At 40.3% G+C, this 14,368-nt stretch overlaps 1 protein-coding gene across 5 annotated transcripts in view; it reads right to left on the bottom strand.

Moving 5' to 3' along the window:
- nup93 (nucleoporin 93) overlaps positions 1 to 14,368 on the bottom strand; it is a 60,579-nt gene that overhangs the window by 23,084 nt on the left and 23,127 nt on the right. For 2 of the 5 annotated variants that reach the window (XM_077568876.1, XM_077568877.1), the window contains exons 4-10: positions 8,118 to 8,180; positions 6,782 to 6,910; positions 3,931 to 4,005; positions 1,935 to 2,027; positions 1,706 to 1,845; positions 1,432 to 1,564; positions 510 to 667 (exon numbers count right to left, since the gene is read on the bottom strand). In XM_077568876.1, coding sequence (XP_077425002.1) covers positions 510 to 667; positions 1,432 to 1,564; positions 1,706 to 1,845; positions 1,935 to 2,027; positions 3,931 to 4,005; positions 6,782 to 6,910; positions 8,118 to 8,180 — 791 coding nt within the window. Of the gene's footprint in view, positions 1 to 509; positions 668 to 1,431; positions 1,565 to 1,705; positions 1,846 to 1,934; positions 2,028 to 3,930; positions 4,006 to 6,781; positions 6,911 to 8,117; positions 8,181 to 9,597; positions 9,826 to 13,766; positions 14,071 to 14,368 lie in introns of those variants that run through there. The other 3 variants (XM_077568878.1, XM_077568880.1, XM_077568879.1) reach the window with 3 other exon arrangements.

Raw genomic sequence — 14,368 nt, 5'->3', positions numbered from 1 at the left:
AAAGTATCTATCTGTAAAAAATGTTTTGCTTATCAACTAAATGTACAATACTGTTGACATATCTATGCACGTATAAATGCAGCTGTTTATGTGCAAGTTTGTTTTATTCTTTTGTAAGGGGGTAGGACTAAGTTTTTTACTTCTTCTGAAAAAAAAAAAAAGAAAGAAACAACTCAACCCCAAATCAACTTCTTTTTTTTTTGCTGATAAAACTGTATTAACGGCTGTCTACTAATGCTGTATACGTGTCCTGGTCATTATTTTTGACATTTTCGTGCATGTTTGTTGAAAGCTTGAATTTGGGGCAAAAGCTGTCTGTGTTAAACACTGGATTAAAGACAATATGGCTGTTTGTCCTCTCATTGGACGAGCATTTCCCTTTGTGAATCTGATGTAGTCGCTCTGCCACCCGCGGCTTATACAAGCCTAACGGTCCTCCAGGCAATGTGAAGAAAGATTCTCAGAGTCTGTGTGTGTAAATGTAAAAAAGTAAATAAATAAAATCTCACCGTCTATCTGGGCTGTTTGCGTACTCCTGAAACCAGGTCTTAAAGTCTCCTAGCTGGTGATGCAATCGATTGATTACGTGCATAGTTGCATTCAGGTCTCCACAACGTAGACAGTAGTAGATCACAGCCCACACTGGGTGGCCTTCTATCTCACCATCCTGTTGTATGAGCAGATGTGAAATTGAAACTGACACAAGGATTGTCTTTTCACATTTATCAGAGCTTCACTAGAGATTAAATTAACAGACTCGGACTCCACTATACAAACCCTAGTTCAGGAGTGAGAAACGTGACCCCCAAATATTTGAGTAGCCCGTGGGCACATTTTCAAAATAACTCACTAGTGACTATTGTGTGTGTGTGTGTTACTTTTCTAAAAAACAAAAAAACAAAAGATCTCCACTTACCAGTAAGCTGCACCAAATCTTTTATGTCGCAGCTATTTTTCCAAATGTTATTACAGTTGTTACTCTATTTTTGTAACAGTGTTTTATTTGTTCTCCAGCAATATATTCATGTGTTTAAATTTAAATGTGTTTATACTGTTCTAAAAGTGCAGTAAATCTATAAAAGAATGCCTATTGCCTAAGGCAGAGGTGCCCAAGTCCGATCCTCGAGAGCCCCTATCCTACCTGTTTTCCATGTCTCCCCCCTCAACGCAGCTGAATCCAATGATCAGCTCATCAGCAATCTTTTCAGAAGCCTGATAACGTTCCTGATCATGAATCAGGAGTGTTGGTGGAGAGAAACGTGGAAAAAAGGCTGGATAGGGACCCTCGAGGACCGGACTTGGGCATGCTGGCCTAGGGTGTATTAAAATAAGGTATTTTTAAAAAACAGTAAAACAAAAAAACAAGTAAAAAAACCCCAACATTTTTATTATTATTTTACAAAACACAACCAAACGACTTGCATGTGTTACCTGCATGCCAGGCAGGGGACCAGGAAGCTTGATGTTTAGAAAACTGCGTACAAGTTGGTACGTTCCTGGCACCCCTCCCAGTTGGGCCTGATGAAGGTTTCCGAACACAGTCACCATGGTATAATTTTTATAACTGTACAACAGGAGACAAAAAGCCACAGTACAATCATCAATTGCATATTAGCACTGATTTTAGTGACTACATCATCACCACATTGTGAACATTAAGGCTTCATTTCCTTGATTGAAGGAAGATTTGAATCTAGATGTTCACCTATTCTCAAGGAAGCCGAGTGCCTGCCGCACAAACGCCATTTTCATCTCAACTGAAGTGTGACTCTTCAGCGTATCTTTGGCAGGAACCAGTAAAACATCGGTCATCTGTTTCACCATCTGCCACAGGTCTGACACATTCTAGAGGGATGAGAAACGCCGACTGTCATCCAGAATTGCAAATTGCAAATTGCAAATCGTTCAGTATTATTTGCAGTTGATGATACTACCTTGTCATCCAAGCTTTCTGCGACAGATGCACATAAATCTCCCAGATTCGGATGAATGTGACCATTCACAATCTTCTCGTTGAAAATGTAGATCTGGAGGAGGGGGTGACAGTTATAAATAAACAAATAAAACAGAGATTACACACCCACAAGACAAGAAAATGTTTAGTCATAAAATGTTATTGTCACATATGAAATCATGCCATGAAAAAAAAGCCTACCATTCTATCTTCAGCTTCCAGGGGCAAAACATTATGACCATCGAGTGAAATGGTTCACGACAAAAAATAACAAAAAGACAATTACAATGCTGATGAGGTCGTCAAAAAAAATGACAAAAACGAGACAAATGATGCTGCATGCAATGTGTCGACACATAGTGTGAGGATGTGGATCAAATAGAATGAGGGAAGGTCAGAGTGGATGACAAGGGAAGAGAGGCAATGGGAGAGACAGAATTTACCCACAATCCTCCTCTGCTGCCCTACCAGTCAATATGTTTGATTTGACCTCCTGTGACCTAATTTCTATTTAACGACTAGGCATGTGTGCATTTACATTTAATTCACGTTAAGTTTCAATTTAGATTTTCATATTTATTATAAAATCAGTAGATGATGAAATGGATACAACTAATTCCTTTTGATATTAACAGTCCAATAATCGTTTCATTTTCCGTGAAAAATTAAGGTTGGCAAAAAAAACAACAACATCCATGACTGGGGGAATCTGCAAGCGCGGAATCACAAATATACGGAAAGCCACTGTTTATAGTTATATTTAAAATTACAGTGGTACCTCGGAGTTTGAACATAATTAATTCCTGCGTGTTCAAAGTCTGAATTGTTCAACCTCCGAAACATTTTTTTCCCATAGGAAATAATGTAAATGCAATTAATCCGTTAGCAAGCTCCAAAAACAGAAAATTCCTATTTTAATTTATATTTATGTTTTTTTACATTTAGAGTACAGTACAGTATTTAAACAATAAAAACACCTTACCTTACCTGTTGTGGTGTGATGCCAATAGTGGATGATAAATGCTATGTTAATGCTAGCTTTAGTTGAGTGCTGAGTTTGTGTATTTTACATTGGGCATATTGCTAGACTACTAAGTGGTCCTTGCATGCGTTGTTTAATGTCAAGCACGTTGTTGAATAGCTAAGGGGGGTACTCGTGCCAGTATTTACAGAAGCAGTGACAGTAGTTACAACTGCACGATAATCTCCTTCCTAATTCCACTGTGGTTCGTAGCAATGTATGTTTTTCTTTGCTGCCACTGGCACTGTTTCTTTGGGCCCATGGCGAAGAAAATTGTCGTGGAAAAATCTAAATGCACTCGCGAGTATGGAGCACCTCCGGGAGTATTCACAATCTGACTGGAAATGAGCAGTACATCGTCTCAACTACCGCAATGTGAGCATTCGGCATTGCTCGGCTTTGCTTGGGTGTTCGAACTCCGAAAATAAGTTCAAACTCAGAGGCATTTTTTACTCAGATTTTTTTTGTTGAAGTCCGAATTGTACGAGTTTCGAGATGTTCAAACTCCGAGGTTCCACTGTATGTCACTTTATCCAAATACTATTGAACATCTGAAAAAAGGGTTACTCTGCATAAAATGGCCCAAATTCCTAAATTATATATATATTTTTAAAGAAAATGTTTAATCATACCTTGTTGTATTTCAAATTTGTGGTAATTTCTAAGAGCAAAATCATAAAAACTGAGTGAGATCATTTAACGTCTTTGCATTATGTACACTGGCAACATACTTGAGTAAAAAATAAATAATTATTGTAGTCAGAATGAATATCTTTGTTTAAGAAAGTGTACTGATTACAGCAAAAAAGATAATTTAGGTAGTTTTAAAAACAAACTATAGAGAATATGAATATACATAATGTGGATTTGAGTTTTGTGACTGACCCAAAAAGGAATTAAATTGTTTTTTCTAAGAAAACCAGGTCCATCCATGATTAGCATTGGGTTGACTCACCTGACGTCCGTATGCCACCTCCACGCTGTCCAAAGCACTTCTTCCTGCGGCCGTAATTTCACTCAAAAAGCTGGGCTACAAATAAAACAGTAAACAACCACCTGAATACATGGTATAAGAGTATGCAATTTTTAAAAAACACGTTATATGCACAAGTGGTGCTCCGATCAATCGGTCACCGATCGTGATTGGCCGATTACCGTGGGAAAAAAGCATGTGATCAGCGAATGTCGATCAGTGCTTTTCAGCACCGAACACAAAAGCCGATTGCACAGGCACATTCTTAATAGCCTACAGCCAACTAGAGACCAGCCTTTGTGCAGTTTAGTGTCACTTCCTCCTTTCCTTAACACTGCACGTGACAGACCAAACCAGGAACTGAATCATAATATATGTTATATGTCGACACTGTCACTACAATGTCCTGTTTTTGTTTAATAAAGGGATGGGAAATTGGATAGTGATTTTTTTCTAAATCTGATTAGTCAATCGAAATAAATATTTAAAGATTAATTGTTAGTGAGCAACTCTAAAATTTAAAAATGCACAGCTAATACATATGATCGGTTTCAGAACCGTATCGGCCGATCTCACTCATGGAGGATCAGTATTAGAATTGTGTTGCTATTCTCGCAAGAAAGTGGTAATGGCTTTATGGACTTTTTGTTCTTGTTACTGTTGTTTTAATTAAGTTATAAAACAGAAAAATTATTCTCCCCATGGGCTCAACACCTATAGGAGGGGCCAAATGGGTCGGTTGCACTGGGAGCCGGGCGGCAGCCAAAGGCGGGGGGGGGTCCGGTCCCCGGCTACAGAAGCTAGCTCTAGGAACATGGAATCTCACCTCTCTGGCAGGGATGGTGGAGGAAGATGCCGGTTCGACCTGGCAGAACCAAATGTATTATGAGGGTTTGCTGGGAAAATTCTAGAAGAATCCTCTGCCAGAAAGAGTTTTAATGTCCACCTCCGGCAGAACTTTAGGATTTGCCCATGTTCCGGGGGAGTCAGGGAACATTGAGTGGACAATGTTCCGCGCCTCCATTATTGAGGCACCTGATCGGAGCTGTGGCTGTAAAGTGCCTGTCGTACCAGCAATCCTTGAACCCACTGGAGGACACCGGGATTTCGTTAAGCAGCCTTAACGGTCGTTGAGGCACATACTTAGGCGAGGGAGGAGTTCAGCGAAGCCATGGAAAAAGATTTGTTTCGAGGAAATTCTGGCCCCCTGATACCGGCTGTTTGGTCCCTTTATGATGGTGTCTGAGTGTCAAACTCTGGTGTCAGAGTTTGGTCTACATTGCCGGCAGTAAGTCGGATTCGTTTCCAGTGAGGATTGGACTCAAAGCCAAGGCTGTCTTTTGTCACTGATTCTGATCTTAAGCTTTATGGACAGAATTTTTAGGAGCAGCTGAAGCGTGAGGGGGTCCGGTTTGGTGCACTCAGCATTACATCTCTTGCTTTTTGCAGATGATGTGGTAATGTTGGATTCAATAGCTTCACAGCAGTGTGTGAAGCGTTTGGGATGATAATCAGCAACTCCAAATCTGAGACAATGATCCTCAGACCGAAAAGGGCAGTGTGCCCTCTCCTGGTCGGGGATAAGATCCTGACCCAAGTGGAGGAGTTCAAGTATCTTGGGGTCTTGTTCACGAGTGAGGGCAGGATGGAGCAAGAGACTGACAGGCGGATCAGTGCAGCGTCTGCTGTGATATAGACTCTTTATCGGTCTCTTGTGGTAGGTGAGTGGAAAGGTGAAACTCTCGATTTACTGGTCGATCTATGTTCCTACCCTCACCTATGGTCATGAGCTGTGTGTTGTGACCATAGAACTAGATCCTGAATACAAGCGACCAAAATAGGTTTCCTCCACACGGTGTCCGGGGTCTCCTTAAGAGATAATGTGAGAAGCTTGGTCATCCAGGAGGAAGTCAGAGTTGAGCCACTGCTCCTCTGCATTGAGAGTGGTCAGCTGAGGTGGCTTGGGCATCTGGTACATATCCCTACTGGAAAGGTGTTTCAGGCATGTCCCACTGGCAGGAGGGACGACCCAGTACATGCTGGAGAGACTATGCCTCTCGGTTGGCCTGGGAACAACACCTTGGGATCCCCCCCCTCCCCCCCGGAGGAGCCAGACGAAGTGGCTGGGCAGAGCGAAGTCTGGATTTCCCTGCTAAAGCTGCTGCCCCCATGACCCGACCCCAGATAAGGAGTAGAGGATGGATGGATGGATGGATGGATGGATGGAAATCTTTCAGCAACACTTGTAATTATGTTGCAGGTGCACATGTGTGAATATTAACCAGCGTTTGTTTTTGTAGTGGTCAAGTACATTGAAAATGTACAGCAATGCATCTTTTTTTGTGGTCAGACTGATAATAGACACAATTTAAAAAAAATAAATGTTTACTGGTGTAGTTTGTATGAAATAGGTCAAACATAGCTAGTGTGAAAAAGTCAATGCAAACTGAAAAAAAGTGCTAACATATGACATTGAGAACAAAAAAAAATATGCTTTCTGAAGCTGCTATATTAAACAGTTGAGAAAGTCAGAAATCTGTGTTCAATTGTGTGAAATATACCAAAAATAGGCACATATCCTTTTGTCTTCATTATTTATAAGCAGAAGGTGGACGTGGCATTCTATTTTGGGAAAAGATTACTTTTCATGGTAGACACTAGTTCAAATAAACTGGTCTACAGATACAAAGGACAAAAAATTAAATCGCTAATGTTTTAAACAGCATTGCGCTCTGCAACAGTTGCCTTTACAGTAAGTGAGCTGTGAGCACTAAGGACACGCATTCCATTTTTAATACATTGTTCCTTCACATTTGTGGTGTGAGTCTTGTACCTCCACATCTTGACTGAAGTCCAGGGCATCCTCTCCTGCTCCGAGGAGAGTGTGCAACACTCTCTGCTTCACCTGTTCCCACTGGACCAGCATGGACTCACGATGGTACTCTTCAGCCAGCAGGAATGTCTGTAAAAGGCATTGGCCAGTTTCAGTTGTACAGTCAAATGTGTTAAATCACACATATGTCTGCTAAAATGGATGGAAACAATAGAGCTGTATTTAGTCTTGCATGAAACTTGACTACACATGAAGACCATCACACATACAACATACTCAGTAAGGGATGTTAATAGCTAGCACTAGACTCAAGCTTGTAAAACCCCATCAGGACTCGTCTATTTTAACCCTCCGCAGAGACTCGATGTGAGATAATGGGAACATTAGATAATTAAATCCTTCCCATCTCCAGCCAAGGGAGATGTAAATCAGGACTAGAGCCCCCATTTACCGAGTTAAATTGGTCACTCACTACCTGGATCTTTCAGATCTTCTTTTACGCAATTGAGCGCATCGCAGCAGCAATATGCAAGCATAACAGTTGTGAAGGTCTGTCATGTTTGTGACTTGTCCGCCAGAGAACACTTTTCAGCTACTTATGATATTGTTGCTATAATATTTAAATAAAAATGACCATTTCAAGAGAGCATAAAACCTGCTGAATGTTCAATATTGACGAAAACAAACGCAGATTTTAAAATGATGTTTTGATAAACTGAGCATTTAAATTGGCTAGTGGTGAAAGGGGTGTAAGCATTATGTTCTGTCATAAATCCTGAGCGACACTTTCTTTAACAGCGGGATTCAGAATATAGACATCTGTAGGGAGATGTAACGCAAGCTTTTTTTATGTCTTTAGAGCATTTGGTATTTCAACCCTTCACATAAGTCTTTCCTGCTCTCAGAGGGAACAGGGAGATAATGGGAACGACAACTAATTAAAGGCTGGGCCTATTAGATCTGCTCATCAGGGAAGCCATTTCAAAACCATTCCCTGAAGAGTCGCACCAAAAGGACGTTTAGATCACAGCCAACAGACATGGGAAAAAGTGTGTGTGTTTTTAAGTGCTCCTGTGGTCCGAATGCATCAGACTTTCTTTGCTTCATTTTCAATTAACAAAAATAAAATAACAATAAAAACAGTCTTGTCAATCCAGGCAAGATGGTACTAAAACAGTATTTAGCCATGTTAAATCTGATGTTATTTCTAATTTCAGAGGCTATTTTGTCATCATAATCTAAGATCATTTAGCCCTGTTAATTTACAACGTGCTCTCCCCGCGCTTCCCTAAAGCTTGTCTTGACCAGAGCAGAAATGAGAAACACAGGCACTGACCCTGCGGCGAGATTCCTCGATGGCGGACAGCAGGGCGTTGTCCCTCTCGTTCTTCAAGAAGCCCTGTGTAGAGACAGGAAGGCAGGAGAAGAGGGCCAGGCAAGCGATGTGAGTCGGAGAGAGAAAGAGAAACAGAGAGAATGACTTCTTAGCTTGGCAGGACAAAATGATGACAGAAAAAAATGTGAAGACTTCTACAGGGAGAAATTTAACAGACATTTACTCTGTGGGAGACAAGTCGCTGCTTATCAAGCATGTGTTGGGATTACTGAAACGTACAGTTGCTATTTAATTTAGACGAAACCGTGTTTGCACTTTGAGCTGTGCTAATTCTCCACACACCATTTTGCAATGAGGCAGCAATCATCGCAGACTCCATTTTGACATCTTTGCAAAATGGCTTCCGCTGCAAAACATCCCCTCTCTCCCCTGCGGCTCTCCTTATGAAACCTGCACTCGCATCCAACTTCATACCTTTTAAAGACAAACTTAGCAATCAGAAGAGTGTTCGTTTGCAAGTGGCCCTTGCGTAACCAACACTGCATGCAGATGAGTATCAGGCAGCCCTTGGAAAATGCTGAAGGAAAGAAATTCAGTGACCGCAGACAGGCATATGGAGCGGCCATTTTGAGAAAGCGTCAAAATGACAGGTAGCTAATGTGCCTTGTCTTTTTTAAAGTGAACAGAACTCTGAACCACTGGCTGTCTTGAAAAACAAGTGCTGATGCAATACATCTTGAATGTAAATCTAAGGTGATCATTTATTTTTATGATATGGAGCCTGTAAGCTACCCCAATGAAGAGTATAAAGTAATTTTAGATGCACACAAAAAATAACTTTGGGGATGTGTATAATTGAATAAAAAGGATTCTGGCGACTGAGTGTACTTGATTGTTGACTATTCTTAAAGCAAGGGAAAAAAGGAGGTCAGAATATTGAGAAAACACTTTATACATCCAATTACAATATTTTAATGTTTTTGACTGAATGTACTTTCCATAGTGGCTGTCTCGCCTCACAATTACGTAACACAATGACACCATCAGCCTGCTGATTCATTTGAAAGTGATCTAACACCTTTCCTATGACAACATACTGGTATTTAAAGTCATGATTCATGTATATACTATATATCAGACAGCTAATGTCGGGAATCAAGTCACCGAAGACCTTGTTCAGTAGCCAACATACAATTCATCATTTGGAACAAACTGGATCTAACAAAGTTAAAAAAAAAAAATGATAGCATGAGTTGAGTAAAGTCCAGTGTTGCTTTATTATGTAAATGCAATTAAGTAATGTGCTAGTTAAATGAACAAACATGTCAATGTAGTTGAAGTTGGGACGTTGTGTTAAACAAATAAAAACAGAATACAATGATTTGAAAATCATGTTCAACCTATATTTAATTGAATACACTTAAGACAAGATATTTAATGTTCAAACTGATAAACTTTATTATTTGCAAATAATCATTACCTTAGAATTTTATGGCTGGAACACGTTCCAAAAAAGCTGGGAAAGGTGGCAAAAAAAGACTGAGGCCCCGTCCACATGAAAGCCAGTTTCAATGTATCCTCACAAGTTTCTTACCGCTTAAGCCGTTCGTCCACATGACGGCGCGGTTTCGGAGCTTAAAAACAATCCCTTTTGAAACCGGGCTCCAGAGTAGAAAGATTTCAATATGTGCCCCGTACGAGTCCGTCTGGACCTTATGCAGGATACTCCTCCAGCGATGACATAATGGTCGCAGCTCGATTACGACGCATTGTCGCAGATTGATGACGGATGTGCCAATTCTCGCGCAAACCATCAGTCTGTCAACAACAATGGCGGATAGCAGTGTCGTGGTCATTTTGCCCAGCCTCTTTAGCTTGCTTATGCTTTTGCAGCAAAAATATTTTTGCTTCTTTATTCCCACGTTTAACAAGATGTGCTGTACTTCTGTAGATTGCAATAAATAAATAATATAATTAAAAAAAAATTATTATTTTTTTTTTTTTAAGTGTCCCACTTCTTCGCTGATTCTTCTTCTACGCATTCCGTTAAATCCCCATGCCGCCACTCCAGACTTGGCATATACATTACAGCCGTTAAACCCTCTGCGTCTTCTTTTGGACACACGCAAGTCTTGAAATGTTTCTGTGTGTACGAGTTTTGTTTGAGGAACGAAGCCGGCTTTGCTTCCATCTGTATGGGGCCTGAGAAAGTTGAGGACTGCTCATCAAACACCTGTTTGGAACATCCCACATGTGAACAGGCTAATTGGAAACAGGTGGGTACCACGATTGGGTATAAAAGGACGTTCCCTGAATTGCTCAGTCATTCACAAGCAAAGATGGGGCGAGGTTCACCTCTTTGTAAACAACTACATGAAGAGTGCGGGTACTAGACTGGCCAGCCATGGTCTCCCATTGAAAATGTGTGCCGCATTATGAAGCATAAGAAAGGACAACAGAAACCCCGGACTGTTGAACAGCTGAAGCTGTACATCAAGGAAGAATGGGAAAGAATCCCACCTAAAAAGCTTCAACAATCAGTGTTCTCGGTTCCTAAATGTTGAATATTAAAAGAAAAAAGTAACACAGAGGTAAACATACATGACCCTGTCCCAGCTTTTTTGGAATGTGTTGCAGCCATTAAATTCTAAGTTAATGATTATTTGCTTAAAAACAAAGCTTATCAGTTTGATCGTAAAATGTATTTGCTGTGTATTCAGTTACTGTAAATATACAGTTTACATACCCTTGAACTTACGAGCACAACTAAAAATGTACCAAAGTTGTTGTCGCTAAACACAAAAATGCTTTGAATCGTCACCAAAATTCTCATGCACATCTCAGTCAATTTCATCCTCTGAAAATATCAAAACAATTGCCACCATATTTAGATTTTTTTTTATGGGCATTAAGCCTTTTTCTTTCTCTAGACAGCGCACTCATAAGTTTACATACCCTTAGGGTATGTAAACTTTCAAGCACAAGTGTAGGTTGAACATGATTTGCAAATCATTGTATTGAATCCTGTTTTTATTTATGTTTAACACATCATCCCAACTTCATTGGAATTGGGTTTGTAGGCTAAACCAAAATGAAGAGACAAAGACAGACATGTATGTCTAGGAGGTTTTCTTTTGGAGTCGGCCTTTATTTTATCACAATTTTGCAGCCACTGAAATCAATCTTCTCAAGTAGGGACAAATTGCTACTCCACGAATGCCCTGAGGAAGGCTTAAGTTTTCTGAATTTACTGTATGTACTATAACCGAACACCTTATATTGCTGCTGTCAGTAGTAGCTTATCTATTTAATATTTATGCAATTTTTGGTGCTATTTCCTCATCTGTCTATGGCTGACTATATCATCTTGGTTGCCAAGAAGGATACGACAGCTATTCTTGAAGGCAGCAAGAGAGAATGCTCGCTTGCAGGGGAAATGAAAACTCTTGGCTCCCTACTTCCTCTCTCATCACCTCTCTTGTGTACCGTATAAAGGCCACCTGCTGGTTGATTTTCCTACCAATAGTTACATCTCGTCTTTGTCCAAGTCTTTCCATCATGACACTGCATTCCTCAGACTCCCTCTACCTCTAAAACTGGGAATACAGGCAATTTTACTGTCAGTGACTGGATTGTCAAAAACTAAACATAATAATCCTCATGATATAGTGAGGGTTCTGTCAGCACCTTTTATATTACTAATTTTACAATTGCGATTTGTATTCTTAACTCATAATTTACAAACAGGACTTACAACTTTGTTCTTCATATGTATTTTTTTTAAACAACTAGTTTTCTAATTACAGTAAGCATTATCTGCGTGTTATCTTGATTATATGTGTTATATGTGGTCGTTGCACTAACCATGTATGAGCCATGATATGCTCTGCTGGTGAAAAACAATAGTAATAGCGTATAGACAATTTTAAATGGCTTTTAAAAATAAAAAAGAGCCTGTGCATTAGTTGTCCTGATATAGATGTGATACACTGGTATGTACACAGGTGATACTAGTCAGCCAGTGTACATAAAAAAACACTCAAACTCTATCGTCGTCTTTGTCTCTGTGAGCTGTCTAATTATTATTCCTGTAATTGTTTGAAGAGAAAATTATACATCTCTTATAGAAACAGGCAATGCGAGAGCAGCTGCTCATTCGGCCAGAATCTTAAGCAGCAGTGACACGTTGAGAAACACAGTAGTGTCTCTGCTGCATTCATACCTCAAATGAACTGCAATAAGAAGCAGAACCATTTTTCGGTGCGGTTGTTTTGATGCCAGCTCAATTCGCTCATTTTTTGTGCCAAACACATATTGACAACATAGCCATTAGTGGTGGCCAAAAGCACCATAGGTCTGATATACAAATCCTCTATGTTCATTTTCCTCAAATACATGAAGGAATTGTCACAGATGAATAAAAAAAAACAATGACTTCCTACTGAAGGATCATGCTTTACATGTGGAAATTGGGAAATTTGTTTGAAATAATCTGAGAAACAATGACAAGGCATTAATATCATGAATAATTTGGTCAGTACATGACGGCTCACAGTGACATTGTTCTCCAGTCCAAGACGAAGCAGTTGTGAGACTGCTGATGCTTCAATTATTCCACATGTACAGGCTGTCAAATAAAGCCAGTGTAAAGCAGAATATACATCAAGTTAAAGCAAAGAAAAAGGAAAACATGAAAAGAACATATGACAAATGTCAAACAGTCAACATTGTATTTAAAGTGGCTTAGGATGTATGTTTTCTGGATGCCCCACCCTTATATTGTGCAGCCTCTGAGACCTACTAAGCACAGTGAGCATTCACAGCCAATTGACTATATAAAAGCCAAGAAGCTTCACCAGCACAACCACAGGGAAAAAAAGAGATACATGCTTAAGAGTGTAAGGACATTACACAGGTCAAAATGAGGGTGGATAGTCTTTAAATCAATGAAAAATACAACAGATGGAAGTTTCTGCTATTGTCTTTGTTAATCGCACATTTTGTGGATATCTGAAGAACGTCAACAATTTTTCTTAATTGTAGACAAAAAGTGTCCATTATAAAGCCATGCAACTTCAGTAAGTGATGTGTGTGTGTTCTCACGGTTCTTAACGGACACACATTTGCCGGTTCAATGTGCCAGCTCATACAGGCCTTCTTTCATTGATAGCTGGTCTGCACCTGAAAGCGGCCTATTGGCACTTGCAGGCAAATTCATCACTTTGTCACGAAATGTGTTCCATGGATATTCAATATATGAGTATGGTACAAGAACAGCGTTTAAAAGTGAAAATAATGGCAGAACCACATGATTTGTGTGTGGCATCATGCTAGTGAGTGCCCTCACTTGCCATGACACAAAGAGCTGCCCTAAGTGTGCGTGTGTGAAAAGAATAAACCCCACACTACACCTCCTGGTCACATAGCCATACACATACATATGCAAGCACATGTGTTGATCTTCTTATAATACAACATTTTCAATCAATTAAATCTTAAGTCTTTACGCTATATTGCATTTGTCAGTGATCAATACTGTCATACAAGCAAAGAAAAGAGCAAAGAAGACAGATAGATGAAATTTGTGTGAGACAAAGCAGATACCTGTCCGACAATGTGTGCGTAGATTCGTGTGTGGGCGATACTCACTCATGCTCAGTGGCTGCCTGGCAAAAAAAGAGGACATGTGAAAACCCAGGTGGATTTAAAAAAAAAAAATGTTTATTTTCTTTGTCTGTGCCCAGGGTTTCTGGGATTTGACAACACAGGAAAGACCTGCGTCGCCCTTTTTTTTTTTCCATCCTTCTGTGTCGTTCTGTGCCAGGGCGGCGGTGGTGGTGACAGTGGCCGCCATTCTGGGGCGTGTTCTCCGTGCCCTGTCTGGCCGGCATGGCGTTTGTGCCTGCAGCCCTTTTCTGTCTGAAAGCAGGCCAGTGACTTAAGTGAACCCCGGAGAAGCGTGTGCAAGTACTACATCAAGACTCACTGGAGGTGGTTTTATTGTCAGAGGGCCATACCAACTGTGAAGGCAGACACAGGGGGGGATGCATGGGAAGGAACTATGCATTCATATAGGGTATCTGTTCATACCATCATCTGACTCCCCCCTCTCTCAGCCACATATCTTTGCTCTTGTTCACACACTCCCTCACTTCATCTAAGAATCGTTGACAGCCTTCCGCCTCCTAGCTTTCTTCATCCCACTCATTTTCTTCTCTTTTTTTTTTATCCATGTATGCATCCTTTCTTCC

Source organism: Vanacampus margaritifer, chromosome 6, assembly GCF_051991255.1.
Source record: "Vanacampus margaritifer isolate UIUO_Vmar chromosome 6, RoL_Vmar_1.0, whole genome shotgun sequence".
Taxonomy (NCBI): domain Eukaryota; kingdom Metazoa; phylum Chordata; class Actinopteri; order Syngnathiformes; family Syngnathidae; genus Vanacampus; species Vanacampus margaritifer.
This window is presented reverse-complemented; position numbering and strand designations above follow the sequence as displayed.